We start from the raw sequence: 24,280 nt of genomic DNA on the forward strand, positions 1-24,280 counted from the left end.
ATGCTTAGCTTGAAAGAGCAGAAATCTGATTGTATTGTTGGTACAAATCAGTGCTGAACCATGGTTCGATTTGTTTGACAGACAATTTATCGACAAACATTTTGATAATCAGCTTCTCAAATGTGAAGATTTGATTCTTTTCTCTTCTTTATATCATTGTAAATTAAATATTTTGGGGTTTTGGAAAGCTGATCGAACTGGAGATAATAATTTAAAGAAGGTATAATGATTATTTTCATCAGTGATTATTTAATCAATTCATTATTTAATCCATAAATATAATTTCTTTACATTGCTTGTTTTGTCTGACCAAGAGTTAAAAAACAGAAAGATACTCCATGGTTAATCATGTTATCATTTCAGCTCTACTTTCCATTACAAACCATTCAATACTGCAAAACTAGTGCATACAAATCAAAGAGGAACTGCCTTTGTTTTCTTATCCAAAATCTGATTCATTGCTGCATAACATTGCTGAATGACATTTTTCTACAACAGTCTACATATTTGTGAAGATTAATGGGATTTCATGGGATTCAGAAAAAAGTCAGAAAATGAGCATTTACCGAGCAGCCGTCTATCAGTGGCTTGACGAAGGGATTATTGTCGTAAGACAGCTCCTCATCGTTGGAACCCAGAAAGCGCAGCGCCTTGTCATAGTTGTCAGCCATGGCGTCGTACCAGGCCACAGACTGATGGCAAATGTAGGTGAAGTTCTGGCGTGCCGAAGAGCTCAGGAGCTTCAGGAAGGTCATCTGCACTGTGTTTATAGTGTTTTCTCCCATGTCAACGTAGTTCAACTGGGGACACATAGATGGAGAGAAAGACAAAGGGCATGAGAAGGGAAAAGAGGAAATTAAGAAAAGGAAGGAAGAGGAAGGTAAGGCAGGATGTATGACTGGGAATGCGCATAGGAAAGAGAGACACTGGTTTGAAAGAGTTACTGTAAATGAGAGAAAGTGATAAAGGAGCAAAATTGAAAACTTATCTAAAAAAGGATGTGAACGTCTGCTGGGAGGTAATAGAAAAGAAAATAAGAAAAGAAAATGTCATCTTGGTTGACTCACGATTTTGCCACGTTTAAATTCACTGAACCATGAACCTGGAGATTCCTTGGGCCAGTTGGATATTCTAACCTATAATAAAAACAAGCAAAAAACACAATTAAGGACAATTAGAGAATGCCACTACTGCAATATCTGTACACAGATCACAGATAGCTCTTACATGTTTTTAACCTCACTGAATAATCTAATGAGTGGGGTTTACTTGATCAGAAGAATTCAGAGCAAATCATTTGCAATTTTGTCAGAATGGTACAATTTGAATTACCATCACCGTAAAACAGCGTTTGCTTCAGGTCTGATACTGTATCAGTGTTAACATTTGCCCATTACTTACTCCTGTGGATTTCTTATCTGGGTAGATGCACGTTTCTCCACCTGCTGTGAAGTTACAGAACACTTTGATGGAGTCTCCTATGCAGCCCTGGTTTGGATCAATCCAGTATTCACCTGAGAGAAACACAGCCATGAGACAGAGCCAGAAGCACAGCTTTGGCCTTCTAGAGTACCACTGCTGTTATTTAACACTGCGACACTCTCAAAGCACGCTGATGTATGTATGGACTTGCATTGCAATATATTGCATATTTTAAGGTTTTCGACACGTCACCTTGTGCTCTTGGAGGGATTTTTCCCCTGATGGTTAAAGATGAAAACGATTAAATGAGAAAATAATCTGCAGATTAATCGATAATGAAAATAATTGTTAGTTGTATCCCTGTAATGGTTTTAAAAGAAACAATGAAGTGTTTGGCTAGCGAAACACAAACATAAATAGGGGGAACGCTATTTGCTGCATTTATATGAATCTAGAAAATAACAAGTTAGCTAGTTTCCTTAAAGAGACCCTAAATTGTTATTATTTTTTATTTTGAAGCCATTTAATTGATGCTGGTTTAAAGAGAATATTAAAGATAAATAAAGATGTAAATTAAAATTTTTTTTAAATGGAGACGCTTTTCTTTTTCAACCCTGAGTAGTGCCTGCAGTCTTCCTCTCATCATGACAGGGCAGCTCGTAAGTAGCCTGAGAGGCAAAACCAAGGGCATTAAAAATACTTCAAAATCACTTGCTGCTGCTTATCAAGCTTAATTGCTGTGAGCTCTTGGGAATAATTGAAGGTGAGTCAGGGGAGTATGTCAACATTTTTAGTAACTTCTCTCTTTGGTTGTTGGATGGTAAGAGGACACTGTTTAGAGAGACTTTAGAAAATAACTCAAACTGGTTCCTACAAATACAAAGCATAGAATAAATGCTGTGACACATTTGATCTATACTGTATATTTACCATTTGTTACCAATATAACTAGAGCAAATTCTACTACTGAACTCTGTCTCATTCTTAATACTTCGATGAACACTGTCTCCATCCTACCATCTGGGTAGTCAGGCTGGCTGAGGTGCAGGTCGTTGCAGGTCCTGGCAGGATTGTCTTGGGTGCCCATGGGGAACTTCATGCGCTCGATGTCCTGCTTAAGGTTGTTAAGGGATCCAAAGACATCCTCCAGTCCCTCCATACCCATGGCATCAATGCCATAGTCCGCCAACGCCTCGTCTCCTTGCATGTCAGCCTGCCGCCTGGTCTTTCTGGCAGACTGCTGGATGGGCAGCGGCTGGATGATGTCACCGGGTGGACCCTGCAACACGGAGGTGAAGGGCAAACACATTATTGCTATTGACACACATTTGTTGATACATATGTATTAAAGGATGGTTTCCAAAGCATGTACAGCATTTGTCAATCCTAGGGTAGATTACATGGTCAGTACTGGGTCTGCATCCAACGATTATTAAATTTTTTGTTTAATCTGCCAACTATGTTCACAATTAATTGTTGTGGTTTAATGTCCTAAAATAGCATAAAACTGCCTTCAAAATGTCCACGCAGTCCAAGGTACTGTTTCCATCTAAAAAATAATCTGTTTACAATTCTATAAAGCAGGAAAAAGCTGCAAATTCTCATATTTGAGTAGCTGCAACCAGCAAATGTTGTGACAGAACTGAATTCTCAATAATCAAAACAGTTTTCTGATGACTGACTAATTGATTAATGGTTTCAACTCTAGCGAGTTCAGTATTATCTAATCATAATGCTATCGGCACATTTAGGGCATTCTTAGAGAATAATGTGCATAACAATAATGCTTGGGTAGATCTATCTAAATTTAATGACAATAAAAAAAAGGTAACTTACAGGTGGTCCAGGTGGTCCAATCATTCCAGTGTCTCCCTTCTGACCTGCTGAACCCTGACAGAAAACAAGGTATCATGGACATAATTAAGAAGAAATCAATTCTCATAAAACTCTTGAATGAATGACTGAATGGTATCAAAACACTGAAAAACACAACTTACAGTTGATCCCTTGGAACCTTTCTGTCCTTGAGGGCCCTGTTGAAAGAGCAATATTAAGAGATGAACAACATCTGATGTAACAAAATGGAAGAAATACATTTTTGTTCAATAAGAAATGGAACTTACAGAAATTCCAGGGGGACCAGGAGGGCCGAGAGGACCTTGGAGACCCGCAATACCCTTATAACAGACAAGAAATGACATCAGTCAGAATGTGATTAATACATGTCTCATTTAAGCTATATTTGATGGATGTGTTTGTCCAAAATATCTTGCAGTTAGAATTGGGAGATAAGGTTGAAATATTGGTTGATATATGAGTATTTTTTCAATACTGATACGGATCACAATGTGGCAAATGCGTGAAAAAAAATTACTAGAAAATAAGCAAATGCTGACGCTCAGTGCTAAAAAACTGGGTTCTGTACCAGACTCTTCACACATGTAAAAATAACTTATTTCTTAGTTTATGAACAATAACACTCAGCCCTACTTATATATGACTATATATCTGTGATTAACAAAAGTTCACTTCTTCCCCTATGACTATATGTTGTTCTTGTGGGAATTTAACCTCTAAGTCCAGGAAAGTCACACTGCATATTTTAAGAAAGCATACTTTGCCTGACACAGAGACTGACTTACAGCGTCACCCTTGCCACCTGCAGTGCCCTGAGGTCCAGGCAAACCTCTGTCTCCCTTCTCTCCAGGCTCACCAGGAGGCCCAATCAGACCAATTAGACCTGGATGACCCTGGAGCAGGAAGAGAAGGAAATAAAAAATTAAAAGTCAGACAAAAGCATTGAATAAAATTCAGAGAGTGAAACAATATTTGTTATAATTATTTTTTATTAAAGTCTTTAATATCTAGTTCATTCATCATTCGAGACTGCATACACATTCACCTGCAGGTTTATGCGCAGTGGCTGACTAGACGACCTCAGTACTGTCTTATTTCTTCCTATAAATAATTAGTGTATTTATAGTGGTCATCATAATTAACAATGGTGGTGTGTCTCGGCGCATGCTGCTGGGCAGAGTTATGGCCATCTGCTTCTGACTACTGCACGCTGGCATTAAACCAATGACCACTTCAAAGATGATGTTATTGGACTTATACATATTCATTCACTGCATTAAATCACTGCCTGAAAACCCTTAACAGAGTAGAATATTTCCTCCATCTCACTGCGAGAGAGTGAACAAAGAGATAGAGGCAACAGGCCTAGATGTTTGCTTACTTTGGAAGCCTCCGATAAGGCGCACGAGCAGATATGAGAAATACACAATAAAGCAATTTGAGATTAGCATCGTAATAATGTCTTGCCTTCTCTCCCTTGTATCCAGAGTCACCTTTCATACCAGGAAGTCCAGGGGGTCCCTGTGGAGGGAAAGAATCAGTTCAAAGCATAACTGACAGTGAAATGAACTCACATTATTTTGCAGTGACAGCCACTGCAGATCTCATCTCATGCAAGCTTTCATTGTGATCCTGTAGAGGTACTGCAACAACCACTGTACTTACAAATTGGGGTGCAACTAATCATTATTCTCATGATTAGTCGATTAATTGTTTTGTCTTACCAACAGTCCTGAAATCCAAAGTTATTATTATTATTATTATTATTATTATTATTATTATATAGGTTTACTATTCTGATTATATATGACAAAAAAAAAAAAGCATCAAATGCTCACATTCAAGAAGCTGGACCCAGCAAATATTTTTCATTTTTGCTTAAAAAAATAAATGACTAATTGTTGCATTTATATAATACTTCAATGTTATCACACCAAATATATATAACAATGGTATAGAGTACCATTAGAAAAACATTATCTGTCCAGTGACCAATTTCTATGTTATTTAATGGCTAATAAAGAATGCAAACTTAAATATTTTTCAACAAGGGGTGGGCGGGTAGTGCTGCAGTATCAGCACTAGAGCTATTTTCTTTTAACTTACATAATAACTACAGCTCTTTCTTTTTTCTAAGGAGGTAGAAGGAAATTTCTTACAAGAGGTCCAGGAGGGCCGTCTTGACCGGAAGCACCAGGGAGCCCTTGCTCACCCTGAAAATTAAGAAAAAATAACAGACAGTTTGGTTACTAACATGAGAATAATTTCGATACTAGACTTTAGAGACACTAAACTGTGAATTTAAAGAAGGAATACATCTACATGATACCAGTATTTTAATGCAAGAATAGTAACATTACTTTTCAATCATGTTATTTACATCATATACATGAATTAATTCACCACTTTAAATTCTGAGGTATGTTGTTGCCAAATGGTTATAATGTGAAACCTGCGGTATCAAAAAGTGAAGGATTCTTTTGAACAAATTGTACTCACAACAGGGCCAGGGATTCCACGCAGACCCTCAGGACCAGCCTTTCCAGCGGGCCCCTGAGGTCCCACAGGTCCAGTTTTCCCAACAGGCCCCTCAGCTCCAGCTTCTCCCTGTAAAACATTGGCACAAAAAACGTGTCATACATGTCTTTTTGTAAACAAAGAAAGTTACACTTTTTCGTGTGCATATACTGTATGTACGTCTTAAAAACATTGCTCCACAGTGCTACTAGTGGTCATAAACTACACACAGTACACAAGTCAAATATGACTCTCCACCATTGACAACAAGATTATTATCTAACTTGATAATTAAAGCAATCCTGTATCCGTAAGTCACATTGTTCAATATTTTGAAATGTTTTCCTTTCACAAAACCTCCGATTTGAAGGATGCGAGGATTTGCAACATCGAAACAGATCAAACGTTACCAGATCTTGTCTATTGTCTCTGAGCAGGAGCAGCGAGTTTTTATGTGTTGAAGTTCCAGAGATGTCATATCGACTAGGCTCATAGGAGGAGGGGGATTAAATTGTTCTGACAACCAATTAGGCCTGGATTTGACACTCTAGGATCACGGCGCAGGCTTTGTCTTGTCTCCATCAAATCAAATCTAATCCTTTACCTCTATGTGGATAGAATGTGCTCTTTGTATATGTGTGTGTCTGTGCGGCCGTGTGAGAGAGAACAAAAGAAAGATCGGGGCTATGTCTGAGATTTGTCAGGTTTTCTTTCTGTGCATTTCTTTAACAAATGATTGGAGACAAACAATTTCTTTACGTCTTACAAAGATGTTTCCTGTTTGATGCTGTTCAACTGTTCAAACAACCGCATGTTATGGATTTTAAAAAAGCAATCAAATCCGCTGATAGCCTCAAGAAACCCCACTGCCTCTTCTGGGAGACTAATTCACCAGTTTTTTACAAACATACAGAATTTCAGCCCATGTTTTTTTAATACGTGGGCGTATTAGAGGAAGAGGTTTGAATCGGTGTTACTTTGCCCTTTAGATCATCTACTGGACATCTATTCTCACAGACAGCTAAGAAAGGCCACACAGATTTGCTTATGTCCAAATAACTGGGAAAATAGCAATTTCCATGAATGAATGTTTAATTTAATCCATGAATATTCATTAATTACTGGAATGTTTTTTCTCCATACGGTGTATGTGTAATTGTATGGCGCCTGAGACATTTCACATTTCGGCAAGTTCAGACGAAACTGCTGTGCACTGACTCCCAAGGTTATGCTAGCAAGTAATTAGACTTCATTTAATAATTAGACATGTACCAAATTAACTTTTTCCAGTAATTAGTGCAAATTTACAAAAAATGTCTGGTGTTTCCAGTTACTCATCTCAACCTTTCTCACTTGGATCACATGACTGACAGAATGTAACCTGATAGGACAAAGGTGTGATCGAATTCATTAAGGCTCGATTAATTTTCCTTGGTAGCCCGGATGTTCCAAGTGTGAGTTTTTCATCTTGGTAATAAATAAATAAAGTCACAGAAATATAGATTTCAAATAATATTAGATTTCAGAAATTAGTTTTCAAAGTAAATTCAGTAGCGTCTAAATTTCAAATAGGTGTCCATTTGCTTATAAGTTTCAAATTGAGGCTTTTCTTTGCTTCCATATAATTATCCAACCCTGATCTCAGCAAGAATAAGAACTACAGCTTCAGTAGCTCATTGTAATTTGTAAAAGTGAAGCTACTGGTGAAATCAAGATGGAGGGCAACTTACCTTGGATCCCTTATCTCCTTGTTTGCCCTCCTGACCTGTTGGTCCAACAGGTCCCTGAGAATAACAATAAAATGCAATTATAGTTCGGTACATGAATTTCATTGAACTTCATTGTACTTAACAAACTAACTTCCGTCCCTCACATCAAAACACTTGACAAAAAAACTTTTCAAAAGGACACAATATGTAATTATTCCGTGAAAGGGAAATCATCCAGCATTTGCTGACACACAGTAGTGTCATGTACATACTAATTGTTCAGCTGAGGCGTGCTCTGACCTTGAATCTTTTAAAGAGGGAGGGTAACGCAGGGCCAGGCAACATCAGTGCAAGCAAATTGCCCTACATTCCAAACATACTGAGCTAAAAGCACATCAGCATTTTCACCAAACACCCTCTGGTCAAAACCTTGCAAGTGGGCTGTCATTTTCCATTACAAACCATAATCAAATAGACTAAACAAAAGTCACCGGTCTTCAATGTAGGTTATGAGCCCTGGTAACCGTGTATGTGCATTAGTGAATGCGTGTATGTGTATGTGTGCAGGCATGTGTGTGTGCACCCGTGCATGCATGTGTGCTAATGTAGTCAAGCAGCCACACGCATCAGTGAGTCCCAAACCTGAGTCAATTTCAAAGAAATATTGGGAAAGAGACTAGCCCAGAATTACCTTGGTGAAAGATGAAAAATCATATTGCAAAGTCCATTAATATGAACACGTAACTGAGGTCTAATTTGTTCTGTAGCCTTTGTCACCTGGATACTATTCCTTGGAATACAAATTGAGGGTCTAAAAAGTGCTTACTATACCAGCGTTTTTAAAATGCATGATAAACCATCCTAGCCTGCATTTTAAGTCATTCCACAAAGTTGCAAGAAAACATGCAAACTAGTGTACCTGATGCTTAACAAAGAACATTTCCACAACAGGCAATACTTTTATCATATTTTGAAATCTACAAGGCCAGCAAAATGGCAATGCAGGTCTATTAGATGCATGGCTTCTTTGGCTGATCCCACATTCACAGTGGTGGTCTACACAGTAGTCTACTTACGTTTAATAAAAGAATCAATACAGCAATGTAAAAATGCACCATTACAAGTAAAGTCCTACTGGAACAAAATAACAGAAGTATAATAAGCAAAATGTACATGTACTCAAATATTAAAAGTACAGTAAAAGTACTAGTACAAGTGGCCACAAACCACTTGGGAACCACTGGTTTAATCTCTTGCACTCAATGTAATGTAATATATATAATTATATGTTAAATCTTAAAATGAAAAGCAGCTGATAACTTTAACTGTGAAATAAATGCACGGTGTAAAAAGTACAACATTTCATTCTGAAATGTAGTGGAGTAGAAAGTAGCATAAAATGGAAATACTTAAGTAAAGTACAATGTCCTCAAATATGTCCAGTAAGAATACTTAATTATTTTCTATCACTGCATATTCATAATCCCACGCAAAATAAATCAGTGTTTATTATAACTACAGTATATGTCCATGACATGCAAGAACTGCATTGTATATGCACTGTATGCGATGTTTGCATTCATATACAGAGATGGCTGACACTTATGCTCTGAAGGACACGTTAGACTTTACTGAGCATCATCTCTGCTAAAGTGCACAAAATGAAATGAGTTCACTTTCAATATCAAAGTTTCTATTCTCTCTTTCCATACAGTGCCAACCTGTCACAGAGTAAAATCATGGCATTCTTTACTGCTAACTGTAAAACGTTATTACAGTAAATGAAGGGCATCGTAAACAATGCTACACTAGTGAAATTAAATAATATCAGCTCAAGTCCGACGTGACAGAAAGGGCATCACGGGCCAGAAATTAAAGTGACAAGTTAATTTCATGACATTAGCAGCAGCAGCAGCAGCAGCAGCAGTCCTACTGTTTTTACATTATTGCTATCTGCAATTACTGAATATTCTAGACACTCAGTGTACCTAATGTGCTTCATTTATGTCAAACACATGTCTATTAATTTAAAATCCGAACATATAATACCATCATAAATGTATATTACCTCACAGTGGGTGTGAATTTTAAATAGAGACCATATTGAGAGCTTAGAAGAAGTAACATCTCAAGCATAATTTCTGAAATGCACTCACCCTTTTGCCAGGAGGTCCTGGTACTCCAGCCTCACCAGATGGCCCTGGAGGGCCCTAAATGAGAGTAGATAGAACACTTAACTCCACTTAACTCCACACGAAAACTGAAGTGTTCTGTTACATAATGAGATATCTCTACTTTTGTAAAAAGTGATATCCATTTTCACAGAACGGATATGTGACCTCAACAAGTTTTTTTTTTTGTCTCTTTCTGGCTCCTTTCCCCATTGTTGCTACATTTGCTTCCCTATGAGTGTACAACAAACTGCAACATGATTTCAAATGGCACTGATGAGTTTAATTTCCATCATTTTCTAGATTTTGAATGTTGAAGAAACCCCATGAATAAATGACTAGATTCTCAAAGTGCGGCTTATTAAAACTGTTCTGAATTCTGAGTTTACTGGACAAATTAATTAATCTTGCTGCATTCATGCACATCATTGTGTTCATGGGAAATTATTTTTAGTGGCTGAATGTGACTGGCTGATATTTCTGATTTGCTTATTTGGCATGTTTTCTACTATTTCAAATCACGTAAGACTTACAGGCTGTCCGGCTTCTCCGTCATCTCCTTTGTCACCTGATAAACCGTCAAGACCCTAAACAAAACACACAGATGGAGCCAAACATGACAAAATTAGTCAGCTATCATATACATACTGCAACACCACACAATAACAGTAACACAAAATGGGAAAATCAAGAATGAAAGAGAAAAACAAAAACTTATGGGTGGTAAAGGCATTTTTATTGCTTTTGATTTCACGTCCACTGTATGGGGTATTGTTCATAGTTTATGCTGTGAGGATAATTAATTCCAAGCATATTCATAGAATGGTCTAATATCCTAAACATAAACATAAGATAGGCTGAGGGATAAATGTAGCACTTACAGCAGCACCGGGCTCACCAGGGGGACCAGGATCTCCTGGGAAGCCAACAGGACCCTGCAGAGAGATTGAGACACTGAGAAGACTGAGTGTGACTCAGATATTTGACATCACGTCAACAACAGCTCTGGCAGCAGACAGCTTGACTGAGAAATATGGCACAGTGATTCTGTCGCTGACAACTTTAATAACAGTCATGACTGTGCTTGTGTGTGACAGTGGAGCTGACATACAGGGTTACCCTTGGGACCGTCATCTCCAGGGGGTCCACGTGCACCAGCGGGTCCAGCAGCTCCGGGTGGGCCAGTTTCTCCCTTCTCACCAGTCTCTCCTCTGGGGCCCTGAGAAAAAAAAAACCCACCACAGGCTTGTCACCATGAAGACCACATGAGGGCAATCCACACCACTTTGACAAGAGCGCTAAATAAGGCACAAGACATATGGGTTTTTTCCATCTGTAACTCAAACTGGCATCAAAACACACAACAAACTGGCGCTAAAAGAGCGAGACAGTATGGCAAGCTGAAAATAGAAATCTTTATGCCTACTTTTCTCTGATCATCTGCTCTTAAGTTTCATTTTAAAATCATATTTTGATCCACTAAATGATTACACTTAATGGTCTAATCATTACAATATGTATTTCCCTCTAGTAGTAGCAGCAACAGTGTCTTAAAGTGCTGGCTATGACTCAGGGCAGCAGTTGGAGCATAATTACAAGCCCGGAATCGTTAGTTGGCCCATTAGAGCACAGCGCTTCTCCAGTCGATGCCAGAATGGCACCTTTGAAATTGACCTCGATGTGACATGCAATGCAACATAGACTCTATCTGTCACTGTAAACAGATCCGCAGCAGCAGATGCACACGTCAATACAAGCTGATGGACTCAGACTTAAGGAGCGTGACTGACCCATACCGGTCACCAGTATGGTGAGGCCTGCCTTGTCTACCCAACCAATGTCTACTGCTTAGCCTGGATCAATGGCACTGTGCTGATCTGAGATATCCGAGATGCCTAGTGTGGATACTTTATCATTATTTATTCCACTGGAAAGTAAAAGGCACTTTTGCAGGCAAACACAAACAGTATGCTGCAATGTGAAACTGATGTTATTATGTGTATTGATGCAGGTGATGGCTATATACAGTGAGTGAATGTTAACGAGTTATGAGAAGGTGAATTTCCTGCCATTTAACGTAACTTCCTGGAGACGTTAAACAACAAAATATTACTGTGAAACATGTACACACATGCTAATGTGAGGCTTTTGTCACACACAGTAACCCCTGAGATATCCTGACTTTTGAGTCCAAATGTGGCTGAGCTAATTATCTACTGAAAAGCCCTCAGGTTGTTAGCACTGCTACACGTCAACCTAGAGTAATGTGGAGGTAAAATACTCAGTGGTAGAACAGCCCCGCCACAAATGATATGTCAAATAATAAACCTAACTTAATTAGCTTTACCCATGGACATTGTTTTAACAGTCCAAAGTTATACATGGGATTAATTGTACACAAGAGCTCACTGCTGGATTGCGTGTCGTGCTACTTGCTATGCATTTTAAGGGCTGTTTACACATGTATGGATGTATGAATGGTCAGTTATCTTGCTTCTGGGAATTAAAAACCTAAAATTCGACGAGGAATACTTTAACATGATACTTTACTTACTCCAATACCAGGCTCTCCAGGTGGTCCTGGGTTTCCAGCTTCACCAGTTTCTCCCTGTTACGTCACAGTGAAAATGTGGATTAATGTGTTAAAATGAGGATCATCAAACTGGCAGTGAACAACCCACACAGTGTTTGTCAGCTCTGTGCTTTTGGTTTGTATCTTCTACTTTGTCATGTCAAACATATAAACCCTTTGAGGCATTACATGGTTTTAAAATGGCAGTGTCCTTCAGGAGCAGAAAAAGAAACATTCCAAAGAATATACTTGTTTTGCAGCAGGTCAAACCAAAGTAAATGAAGGGAATGCATTTTTAGGAGGTGAAAGTGCTTCCAAAATCATATGGCCACGTTCTTACCTTCTCACCAACACCTCCCATTGCACCAATACCACCGGGAGGACCTTGTGCACCCTGTGGATAAATTACAATCAGGACAGTTAGGGATTATACCAAGAAAGAGAGACATTTGTTTTATTTTTTTCACAAAACTGAAGTCTTTTAAAAAAATAAAAAAATAAAAATAAAACAAACAAACAAACTTACATCTGCTCCGCTGGGACCCTGAGGACCTCTGGGGCCAGGAGGACCAGGTGGACCCTTTTCAGCAAAAACAGGAGTAATGTTCAGTATCGCCAATATGGAATTCTTTATCTGATGCAGAAGGCAAACTAAACATATACTCTACCTTACACTGTAAAATAATAAACACAAAAGAATCACCTGGTGCTACAATGTTGTTGTTTTTGAATGAGTACCAGAACCTAAATCAAAATCAGACTTTACTCATGAAGTACATGTGTGTTTTTCTGTTGGTGCAGGTGTCAGAGTAGTAAAATGAAGAATTAAGAGAGCAAGAAAATAGAAACATAAAAGTAGATAGCTGAAGAGACCTGAAGAGAGATAAGGAAAAATCATAATAAGAAAACAACAATTGTAAGTACTTACAAAACATAACACAATGTTATGCAGATATACTATATGTAACTAAATTTACAGGGGAAGTGAGTAAGGTTCTGTGTGATATATAGCATAACAATACAGTACAGAAGACCACTGAACATATGGGACACATGCAGAAAACATGTCTATCTCGAGTGAGCATCGTATCTTTCTTTTAAGACAATGTCTTACCAAAACACAGCAGCCATACAAGGAAGATCGGACTGGATAATCTTCAGAAACATTTCTGACTTTCCACTTTTGTTCTGTTTGATAACACCTGCTGTATTATAGAAATGGAGGTTGCGACCACTGAACCAGAGCGTTACTTGTGCTGGTGTGCTGCTGGTGGGAGAATCTCTGCCCACTGGCACAAGCACTCACTGATGCATGCAGTGGTGGGTTTTTCATGATGTTAAGTATAAACTGGTGGCTGCTTGCACAAGTTTGAAGGTTTCTGTGAATTGAATGTACTTGATTGTGGCACATTTTGTAGATAAGAGAAATTGCGTGCTTTATTTTTATTCAAGGCTCATTATTGTATGATTATTGCCAGACAACACCACATCTTGGCAATACTCTTAAGGTGTGAGCCGAACATCTAATACTCGGCTATAGCTCTGTGTACCACAGCCAGGATCCAAAAGTTGACAATGTGAACAGTTGTACACAGATCAGCTCAGGTCTCTGTTCGTTGCAATCAACTGCTACTGTGATGGTATATCAGAAAGTCAATCCCCCATACAATATCTGTACGTGATACTGTTTTTCCAACTACTGAACTCACCCTTTTGTACTATATTGAGGGTATTTTTAGTCTAACTGTACTGCAAAATTAATAAAAGATAGTAGATAAAAGCATACTGCATGGGAATTGAGCATACATTTCACCAGCACAAATGTTTGTCTCTGTACATCTTCCACAGACTTCAAAAACATTTGTCAAGTGGCTGGTGGAGTTGCCAAACTCAGCCACCAGCCAAAACTTCAGAACAATCAGCGCAATTTCCCACCTCACCGGGTTGTACGTGAAAACAATGTGAATCTCTGTAAAAGAGAAAAGTCACAGACAGAGCTACACTCACCATTGGTCCGACGTCTCCATTCTCTCCCTTCTCACCAGGAGGGCCGGGCAAACCCTGCAAAGAAGACAAATATTCTTCAGAACAAAGAAGAAGGTCATGTGAGGCAGCACCTGAAACAATGCCGCACATTTTTAAAAAATCCACCGACAGGAGCATAAATACATTTTTTCTGCTCATTAACCGGTGCTTTCAGATGATGTGTATGGAATGGTGGGCTTTAGGATGTAATGTGATGGAGAATGCATTAATACAAGCAGAACCCCAGAGTGTAAACACACAATTAGTCAAGAAGGACACCTATTATAATTAAAGGGTATGGGAGGTTTGGGTATAATCAGCCTGTGTAAATTACAGGGTGGGAGCTCCATCCATCTATGTCCACAGGAAAGTGGAAACAAAGGGGACAGCGCATCGGTGTGCACTATCCAGTTTTGGGATTCAATCATGTTAGACTAAAACGGTTTGAAAACAACTTGGGAAGATGCATCTGCAACGAAAATGAAGAAGCTCTCACCTGCTATTGTACCTTATTGTCTATATGCATAATTGCAGTTATTATTTGTTGTGTTAGTTAAGCTCTGATGATTGAGCGTGCATAATCAATAGGTGGGTGAATAGCAGCGGTAATGATAAGTTGCTGTAAAATCAAAGTGACGTGAATATCAATCATTGAGATCACGTATGTGTAGTTTCAGCCCATTTTGTTGATTTACTGTACCTTTGCAATGGCAGAGAGGGCTAATTTATAATACACTCTGACTGGGATTTTAGTCACAGTAATAAAGCAGGAGGGTAGTATGAATGGAAAAAGAAAGAAAGTGTCAACTTATTGCATGTATAATGTTTGGGATGTGACAGGCTCTTGATCAATGTTAAACTTGTAAGGCTTCTTCGAGAAATCTGTGTACTAATGGATTAGAATGAATAAGAGGCGTATTGTGAGTAATATTAACATAAATCACACACAGCTACTCTTTGGCACACACATCAGAGCAAATCAATAAATATTTACTTATGATTTGGCATTTCCCCTATTTTCCACACTAGTCTTGAACTATAACACTCTCGTCTAATAAAATCTGAAATTTACTCTCCTTTGCGTTCATATCTTAACCTCTTAATCTGAAGAATCCATGCAGTCAGCGAAGACTCCAATATTCCCCAGCAAACAGCCACGAATGATGGAAGCCTTTCAAACCGAAGCCATTCATTCCCCACAGTGAAAATCATTAATGCTACAGATAATTGCATTGAAGAGCTGAGCTTGTAGTGGCTACTGCCATCTATGGAAGGGCAGCTTAGCCAAACATGATTAAAAGAGTGGAGATGGAGTGCATTATGCCCAATTAAAAGCCAATTGCACTTAATAACAATGTTATCTGGCCCTATTGACCAGCAGGGCTTCGGTCTAATTTCATCCTCAGTGAGTCCTTGGCTAATTGACTTTGAGATATTCTATGGTCTGTTTCTTTATTCAGTGCCACCAAAGCAAGCTACTTCAGCTTCAGCTCATTGGCTTAAATGAGCCAATGCTCTGCCCATTTCTTCTTTCATTCTGTTGCAGTTTTGAGGAAAAGAGTGCTGAATAGAGCTACATAGAGTGGGGCCAGTTGTCACATAAAGCTTAGCCTAAGTATTTCATCCCTAAAGCAAACACAGAATATGCTGTATACTGTTCAGTTAGACCACGTCACTTTTGCTGAATGGCAACTGTTGGCACAAGTGACATATATAATAGATATAATAGTAAATACCAAAACATAGTGGAACAGTTGCACAAGAGGAAAAGAGTGATCAAGTCAGTGAAATGACTCAGCAAAGTGACTCAGCAATGTCAGTTAACTAATGTTTCCTATCATTAGTGAGCATTAGCCACCATGTGTTAGTTATACCACACCAAGTAAGGTTGTATGTGCAAAAAACCCAGAGGAAAGGGTGAACTTTATTGGTTATTGTTTTAACCTTTCATATACAAGAGGAACAATAGGTTATTTCTTCTCTCAAAAGTTACATAGGGTCATTTTAATAGCAAAAATGGGTGCTTTACACTGTGCATGATTCCAAGAAAAACACTTTCTATAAATCAATGAACTACTACCATTAAAAATAAGATAAATAGCCACAGATCAATGTGTGTTGAAGTGGAAAATAAAACTGTGGGTCATTTATTGATAAAAGCCCTCAAATATTACTCTACTCCACTGGCTTTCATATGCATAATCCATGTTTGTGTAGGCAGGGTGTACTGGTAGCTAGACAGACAAAGCAAATGTGTCCATCCTAGTATCAAAAGGATCCTTTAACAAAACTCTCACTGCCTGCTTCAGAGTTGCTGCCCCTTTTCAGTAAATCTTCCAGGAAATGAATAATGTATGTGTATTGTAATATGTCTATTATGAGACATATTAGCGAGAGATAAATTAATTTATACTATACATTGATTCAAATATCTGATTGAATAGAGGCTACCATAGCAGCGGGTCTCTTACTTGGGTCTGGGAGCACTGCAGGGAAGCGGTTTACTGCATGATAATGATGTAGTCTGAGTGGATAACCAACGGCAGACTCCCCTCCACCATTAACGCCGCGGCAAAATGCCAAATGCAAAATGCTAGCAATGGTGATGGATTTTTAGCACTGTCTATGCTAAGGAAAGTCCTTGAGGGGGAAAAAGCATTATTTGCCCAGGAGCAATACAAAGTGTTATTGGGAGCCGAGGCTGCATTAATAAATTATGCACTGTTTTCATGTAATGTAAATGATGTAAGGAGAGATGAAATGTTAAGGGGCGTGGAGGAACTCATTCTGCTCTGGCTGGCTTTGACAGAGGAAGAGCAATGTGCATACCTACTAGGCTAGGTTCAACGTGATCTGGTTGTCATGTGTTCAGAGAATGAGAAAAAGAGAATCAGCATGTGTGTGTGTGTGTATGTGTGTGTGTGTGTGTATAGAAAAGACGCAGATTTGATGTAGACTGACCTGCAGTCCGATAGGTCCCGGTAGACCGGGGAATCCTCTGGGTCCTTCGTCTCCTTTCTGGCCAAACATACCCTGCTGTCCTCTCGGTCCAGACTCACCATCACTGCCCTGTAGCAGGAGAAAGTTCATTAAATCCAAACATCTTTATTCTGATCCCCATTAGCTGGAGATTCAGCAAATATCAGTACACTCGTATTATGTGGAATTTCTCTTATGGGATTCATTTGCCCTCTTAATCCTTGCCAAGGTTATGGCGTTTATCCAAGCTCACGTGGCAGAGGGTGGGTCGATGCCCATATTCAAACACCGATCAGGGCAGACACTTACCTTAATGCCTTTTCTGAAGGTCATTTTATGGAAATTCCATCCATCAGTCAATTTTTTACAACCACATATTCACGCTCAGGGTCATGAGGGGGCTGGAGCTTTTCCCAGCATGAACCCTGGACAGGTCAACAGCTGTAGGCATAAGCCTGCCATTGGTCGACTGAATTCTCCTCCCCTACAGATGGAGATAGATCTATGTCTATATATGTCTATGTGAGACTATCTCAGGGCTAACGCACAACCAGACGTTCACACTCACACCCCATTTAAAGTTTAGAGCCAACCTGCTGATCTTTCAGCACGGGGAACAAAATGCAAACTCAAAAAAACAACAAAAAAACATTAGAGAGAGGCAACAATTCTAGCCACTGATCCACTGTGCTGCTGGGCTACCTGGGGAAACAGCAGCAAGATTACCAATGCTGCTCATCAGGGAATGCAGGATATTGTAAGTACAGCCAAAGGGTTGTGGTAAAGAGGGTATGTGAAAGATGCTGACTTCATCTGTGAAGTCACAGGTGCACAGGGCTGCAGAGGATAGAAAGGGGAGACTACAGGGAGGGAGTGAAGTGCTGACAAACTGGGAGTTTTCAGTTCAAACGCATGTCAGCACTTGAAAGTGCTTGTGGAGCTCTCGCTGAGCCCTGGGACATGTAGGCAGCCTCAGGGCCCGGTATTGAATGCAGAACAGTTTAGACGGAAATGTTTGGAGATTACAGGTAGCGTGAGTACAGCTTTGAACTAAAGAGTTGGAGACAAGGTGGACTGAAGTTTAGAGGGACTTAAACCACAAGAGTCACAAATCTGACCGCCCCAGCAGCTCCTCAGGGAGACTAGAATCAGAAAGTGAGTGTTTGAATTTAAATGCTCCTCAATGTGTCATTCATTGTAACACCACATGCATACCTCTATTTTTGTTTGGAGGAAAGCTTAAAACAGTTCTCATGGCCAAAACTTGGTTTGTGTAGCTTGCTTCTCCTGATGAACAGTGAAATGTGCCAACCACAGAGAATGTGAAGTGTTTATGTTATCATGAAGGCCCCAGATAAAGGGTGGTTATGATTCCGGTTGTACACTTCCTACTTCCAGTTGTACAGATGATTTGGTTTCAACACGAATTTTGGAAAAGTCCAATGTATTCCTGATCTAATGTCCACAAGGTCTGTGGACCGTAGTCTGTCATTCGAAGCTCTCTGGAATATCCGATTTCTGGTCTCCATGGTGAAAGTCAGACAAGCTAAATCCTTAGAATGTGCTGTAAAAATATATTCTCCAGCACTGAAAAACTGTCTCACTATTTTTTGAATTACAGCTGTAAGAGGGAAGGAACTGAAAAGATATGTGCATTCAACACACAATGAAGTTCTAATTGGAAAAATGCTTTCTTAGGGGCCTTAATCATCAAAAGTCAATGTATAATTACTTGTACTAAAACTTTCCAACTGAGGATGTTTAATTTTTCAGAACTGTAATCATTTTTGTATGGGTCTATCTGAAATTGGACGTGTAGCTGATGTAATTGAATGAGATATGATTCAGCACAGCTACGCGCATTGTACCTGTGGGTAAAAGAGATGCTTAGGCCTTGGGGGCACTGCTGAGGCTGGTGTAATGTATGACTCACCTGAAATGCATCTAACTTAATATATGTTTTGATTGACAAATAAAAGTTTTACATCATAAAATTGCAGTTTTTGTCTTTTTATTAGATGCTAAAAAAAACACTTTAATTATAGAAAAGGATGTTTACCACATCCTGATGAAGATCAATAGTGCCCTAACAGAGTGTTTCATTCCAACTGCTTGACCTTAGTTGTATCTTGACAATGCTGGTGGCTGTGCTGTTCTAAACCTTGTTAAGCCTTAGTTGAAAAGGAAATTGGATCATTCCTTACAAACACCAACATATTTCCTGGATTGAGAGGTGGGGTAGGTAGAATATTCAAAATTGATAACAGCATTAGGACTTGAAATAAATAAAAAACAATACAATAAAAAAACAATAAAAAATAGAGGGCAGATGATGTTGAAACTACACAGCAAGAGTCAGGTCTCAGTTATGAAAATATGAATACACATGAGCAGACTGACTCACCAGGACAAACAACTGTTAAATAATTTGTTATTCAGCTTGGGTGCACTACCTGCTCGCGGCAATTCATCTCACCGGGTCTATTGTAGCCCCCACAGAGCCCTGCAAATGCTGAAGTTTTGCTAGAATGGTTGTTAAGGCCTGATAATTTACAGCAATGAGCTTTTAGTTGCCCTCAGGCCATCAGCTATTGTAGAAACAGGACTGTTCTGTTGTGTTAATGAGATGGATGAGTAGAGGATGTTCTGCAGCATACAAGGCAGCTAAACCTGGTGCCATATTAGGCATTTAATGATTGGCGGGTTGGCGTACCATGGTGGTTTGTGAGATGGTTTTGCAACTGAAAGGTTACAGGTTTAATCCTATTAAGAATTGAAAAGCAATAGAAATTCCACATTTGTAACTGCTAATAGACTAAAAGGACAAGCAGTTAACAACTGCGATCACAAAACTCTTTGTGGGGCACCCTGATATTAATACGTTGCCTCAAGTAAAAGTCGTGATTAAAATGAAATTTGTGTAACATTAGGATGATGTAAGGGATCGGGATTCTTAAACGAATGGAGACTGCAGCCAAAGGTTTGTGGGCTGCAGAGGCGACAGTAAAACATACTACTTCTACTACTTGCATATTGTATCCCTGACCTGGCTGGAACTGTACTTAAGTGCTTCCCATCCAGAGAATAAAACATTGCTTTTTAAATCACGCTCCCTTGTTGTAACAGGGGTCTCCAACTATGTCCCATTAAGAGCATGGTGTCCATTTTTCAGCTAATTTCACTGATTATTACACCATCAACCAGAAATGGTAAAGTAAAACTAAAAACCTGTATTGAGTACACACTGTTCTTGAACTACCAAATAATAGGGTCAAGTGTGGCAATACCAGATATGTCTGGTGATTTTAGCACTTTGTGCTAACACTACATCGCTGAAGACAACTAGTTAAAAAGCTCTGCCCTCAGGCCTTTTGGTCCAATTCCAATTTCTCTTTTAATTCATCATCTTCACAGTCTTCACGAGGCCTTGAATTGGAGTAAATATTTCACACTTGATTTGCCATTTCACTGTTTTGACCCTGAACCCACCATGGTAAGCAGGAGCTACCATTAGGAGAAGAACAATTTTTAAGACTGAGATTTGGAAACAAAAGGAATATTTTAAATTCCAAGCAAATTCATCATCTGCCAAATAAAGGTTGGAAACCTTTTAGAAAATGTAAAATGATATTTGGAGTAAATAATGATATGCATGGGTTACTAAGTGGGCTTTTGCTACTCTCTTTTCATTTCATGTTTTATTCCTGAATGTGACATCCATTAATAAGAGTGCATAATATTTCACAGAGGGAACAGTTGACATTAGATGACCAGAGGAAGCAATACTCACAGCTGGACCAGGAGCTCCGAGCACACCCTGAAGACCACTTGGGCCTGGTGGACCCTAAAACACAAGGAACAGTGACATATTGTTAACTGGGATCCCTATTAGTTGTTGCCTTGGCAATTGCAGTAGGACTATTAGTACACACAAGATAGAAGTTAATGAAAACAACTGCATGCTAAAGCTGTTTATCCTCATACAGACTGTCTACCTGAAGGAGGAAAATATAGGAAAATATATTCCAATAGTGATGTTTGATGACTGAAAAATACAAATGTTTAAGATGAGGACAGAACACACTGGTATTTTTATTGGCGACTAAGTAACCATTTAGGAAACATAGCAGCACTTCACTTTATATGCTGCAGACTGTTGGGACCTAAGATGAGTCATTGCCAGGTAACCTGTGTTCTTTGATTTATGCAGCTCATGAGAGAATTCTGCAGCTAAGATTAGTGTTCTTTGCTCAATTACCATGGATTACCTTTCATATCTCTATGCCTTATATATATATATATATGAAAATATATTTATAAAAAATAAAGAAAAAAAGACTCACAAGTTCACCCTTGTCTCCTTTGCTTCCCTTCTGTCCAGGTCCACCAACTTCTCCCTGTGGTGCAACACAAACAGCAGAGCTCACATCTCTCCTCTCCATCTTAAAGAGGCGCTTGCCTCCCATGTTTAGTCAAAGTCTAATATCTTAAAGTGTCACCTTTACCACAATCGAGCAGTAAATATTTCTCAAGAGATTCTAATTTGATTGGCCCACAAAGACCTTGGGCGAGTGTTTGCAATTAATTGATTGGCTCCCTGTCTAACCCCATTGGCACTATGATTGACAAAACGGTGCGATGGAAGACGTGACTTGGATCGGAGAGGCATGATGGTTACAAATGTAAAGATGCAGATCTGTGGTTCAGTCTATCCGCTGTGGATGTGGGATTTGCTGGCCTGCGGCTAAACAGGGTATGTAAGCTACTGGCAATTTCAGTTCATCTATTTATTTATGTTTGTGTTCAGAAATGTTTTAATGCTTCCAGTGTGTGCTTATTTTGTTATTTTATTTTATTTTATTCTTATACTGAATGCAACAATCTTAGTTTCTGTCACTCTAGGCTTCAGGCATAACAACTAGGCTATTTGTTCATGTGTGGTTCGTGTGTGTGTGTGTGTGTTAAATTCAGTATTTTCTTTTTATCTACACTGTAAATTGAGATATCCGTGTCTGTATGACACTGGAGTACATGTTTATTGCGGCAACAGTGCAGCAGCATGTGTGAAATATCCATGGTGTAGGTAATTACAACAATAGACCTATGTATAAAAATACCACAGAAACAAAGTAAGATGATGTGCCAAGAAGTGCATATAGCATCCTCACATGTCTGGACAAATTGTGAGGATAGTTGTAGACATGTGTGGTATTCTTTGATGTTTTTTTGTGTTACAGAAATATTTGTAGTTGAACTACATTGTTCTGCTCTCATTGGGCAGGAGCTGATGGTTACAGATGTTGAGGTGGTACTCTGAGGATGTCTCCATCTGTTTTGCCTTGTCTTACCTCTCCATGTGCAGTTTTTGTGTTAAACATCACTAATTCTCTGAGGTTTATATTTAAATCAGGGATATCTAGTATTCCAGAGTATCATATCTTTACTCCACCTTGTCACCGTCCTCTCCAGGGGGACCCTGAGGACCAGCCGGCCCAGGAAGACCAACAGGACCTTGAATGCCGTCACGGCCAGCAGGGCCCATGGGACCTTTCTCTCCCTAAATACAACATTCATGACATTTGTTAACAAGTGCCGCATTGCCAGAAGTCAAATTTAACATTTTCCTCAAACTCTGCAGTGTGGAGAGTTACAGAAGTGTTTGACTTGAGCGAGAGTACGACAGAAATACTCACAGGACCGCCCTTTTCCCCAGCAGGGCCGGGTGGTCCTTGGGGGCCATTGCGTCCTGTCAGACCAATGGGACCTCCAGGGCCAGCAGCACCTCTCTCTCCAGGAGAACCCTGTCACCGAAGAACAAAAACCCATCAGTCATTGTTGCATTCTGTGGTAGCTAACTAGAAGAACCGGCCTGAAACAGCTGAAAGCCACAAAAAGTGTTCTTGGTTTAACTTGAAGCATGAAAACTCTGACAATAGAAAGTAGTACCTTTTCCACAGACTGTAGCCACTATAATGTAAAATTTCCTAAATATACTTACTTATGTTTTAATTTTTTTTCACAGAACAACCCAAAGGATTAAAAACAATTGTATGCCCACATGACCAAAAATAATTCCCAAAAGGACACCATTCACAAGTTTAGAGTAAATTTAGACCTTTCGTAACAAGCACATATTAGTATATATAGCATATAACCTTACAACAATAACAATGTAATAAAATCAGAAGAACGAAGAGTAATAAAAGTGCACTGGCCCCGCTGTTAGCCTCAGAGCTTCACTAGGATGAGGGATGTGCTGGTGTACTCTTTATCTAACTACTGTGAAAAGATTCAGCTGCTTTCCTCTGTCAAGGGTTTATGGAAGGTCTACCTATTCTTTCCCACATGAGCGTGTCTTATTACAACCTGCTCCTCGGTATTCCCAGATGGGTGCTCATCGCTGTGGCCCAAATCACAATAAATTGTGACTACATCTTTGATAAGCAGGTCATTACGGCATCCTCGGCGGGGATAGGGTTAGGCTGCTGTCAGATAAAACATGCACATGTATGCCAGAGTCACGCTGATACACACACACACACACACACACACACACACACACACACACACAATGATTCAGCTGCTGATGTGAGCTGCCACCTGGCACTCATATGCCTGGCCCATTTCATGACAGACATTGCCGATGACACACACACACAGCTCCAAAATGTCATCTCCAGCCTGCCACCTCGCCTGCCAGGACACACACACACACACAGTTGCACACACAATCACACGAGTTTCGTTGACTCACATATATCCACATTCTTTCTTCCTGCTTCCCTCCCTCTCATTGCACCCATGTTTTTCTCTGGCTGAACGTGATTCTCTGGCTAGAAATCAAAACTGCGACACACAAACATGCAGACATGCCTCCAAAGTTTCTGACTCAACTTGTTGCATTCATCCTTTCTGTTCTTTTTTCCCCCCTTTCTGTGCTCTTTTTTGGTTTCTTGGTTTGTCTGTTTCAAACACACAGACTTTCTTTCCAACAGCACAACAGCAGCTCAATCTCCGGCAGGAAATCG

At 39.4% G+C, this 24,280-nt stretch overlaps 1 protein-coding gene across 3 annotated transcripts in view; it reads right to left on the reverse strand.

The window, feature by feature from the left end:
* Positions 1–24,280, reverse strand: part of LOC123972315 (collagen alpha-1(XI) chain-like) — a 118,365-nt gene that overhangs the window by 1,888 nt on the left and 92,197 nt on the right. For all 3 annotated transcript variants that reach the window (XM_046051721.1, XM_046051719.1, XM_046051720.1), the window contains 25 exons: positions 22,946–23,053; positions 22,702–22,809; positions 21,596–21,649; positions 21,043–21,096; positions 17,235–17,342; positions 14,256–14,309; positions 12,775–12,828; positions 12,589–12,642; positions 12,231–12,284; positions 10,788–10,895; positions 10,558–10,611; positions 10,210–10,263; positions 9,662–9,715; positions 7,527–7,580; positions 5,779–5,886; positions 5,439–5,492; positions 4,747–4,800; positions 4,065–4,172; positions 3,546–3,599; positions 3,420–3,455; positions 3,259–3,312; positions 2,440–2,701; positions 1,402–1,514; positions 1,068–1,136; positions 567–800 (listed from right to left, as the gene is read on the reverse strand). In XM_046051721.1, the coding sequence (XP_045907677.1) occupies positions 567–800; positions 1,068–1,136; positions 1,402–1,514; positions 2,440–2,701; positions 3,259–3,312; positions 3,420–3,455; positions 3,546–3,599; positions 4,065–4,172; positions 4,747–4,800; positions 5,439–5,492; positions 5,779–5,886; positions 7,527–7,580; positions 9,662–9,715; positions 10,210–10,263; positions 10,558–10,611; positions 10,788–10,895; positions 12,231–12,284; positions 12,589–12,642; positions 12,775–12,828; positions 14,256–14,309; positions 17,235–17,342; positions 21,043–21,096; positions 21,596–21,649; positions 22,702–22,809; positions 22,946–23,053 (2,118 nt within the window). The remainder of the gene's footprint in view (positions 1–566; positions 801–1,067; positions 1,137–1,401; positions 1,515–2,439; positions 2,702–3,258; positions 3,313–3,419; positions 3,456–3,545; positions 3,600–4,064; positions 4,173–4,746; positions 4,801–5,438; positions 5,493–5,778; positions 5,887–7,526; positions 7,581–9,661; positions 9,716–10,209; positions 10,264–10,557; positions 10,612–10,787; positions 10,896–12,230; positions 12,285–12,588; positions 12,643–12,774; positions 12,829–14,255; positions 14,310–17,234; positions 17,343–21,042; positions 21,097–21,595; positions 21,650–22,701; positions 22,810–22,945; positions 23,054–24,280) is intronic.

The sequence above is a fragment of the Micropterus dolomieu genome, linkage group LG06 (genome assembly GCF_021292245.1).
Source record: "Micropterus dolomieu isolate WLL.071019.BEF.003 ecotype Adirondacks linkage group LG06, ASM2129224v1, whole genome shotgun sequence".
Classification (NCBI taxonomy): Eukaryota; Metazoa; Chordata; class Actinopteri; order Centrarchiformes; family Centrarchidae; genus Micropterus; species Micropterus dolomieu.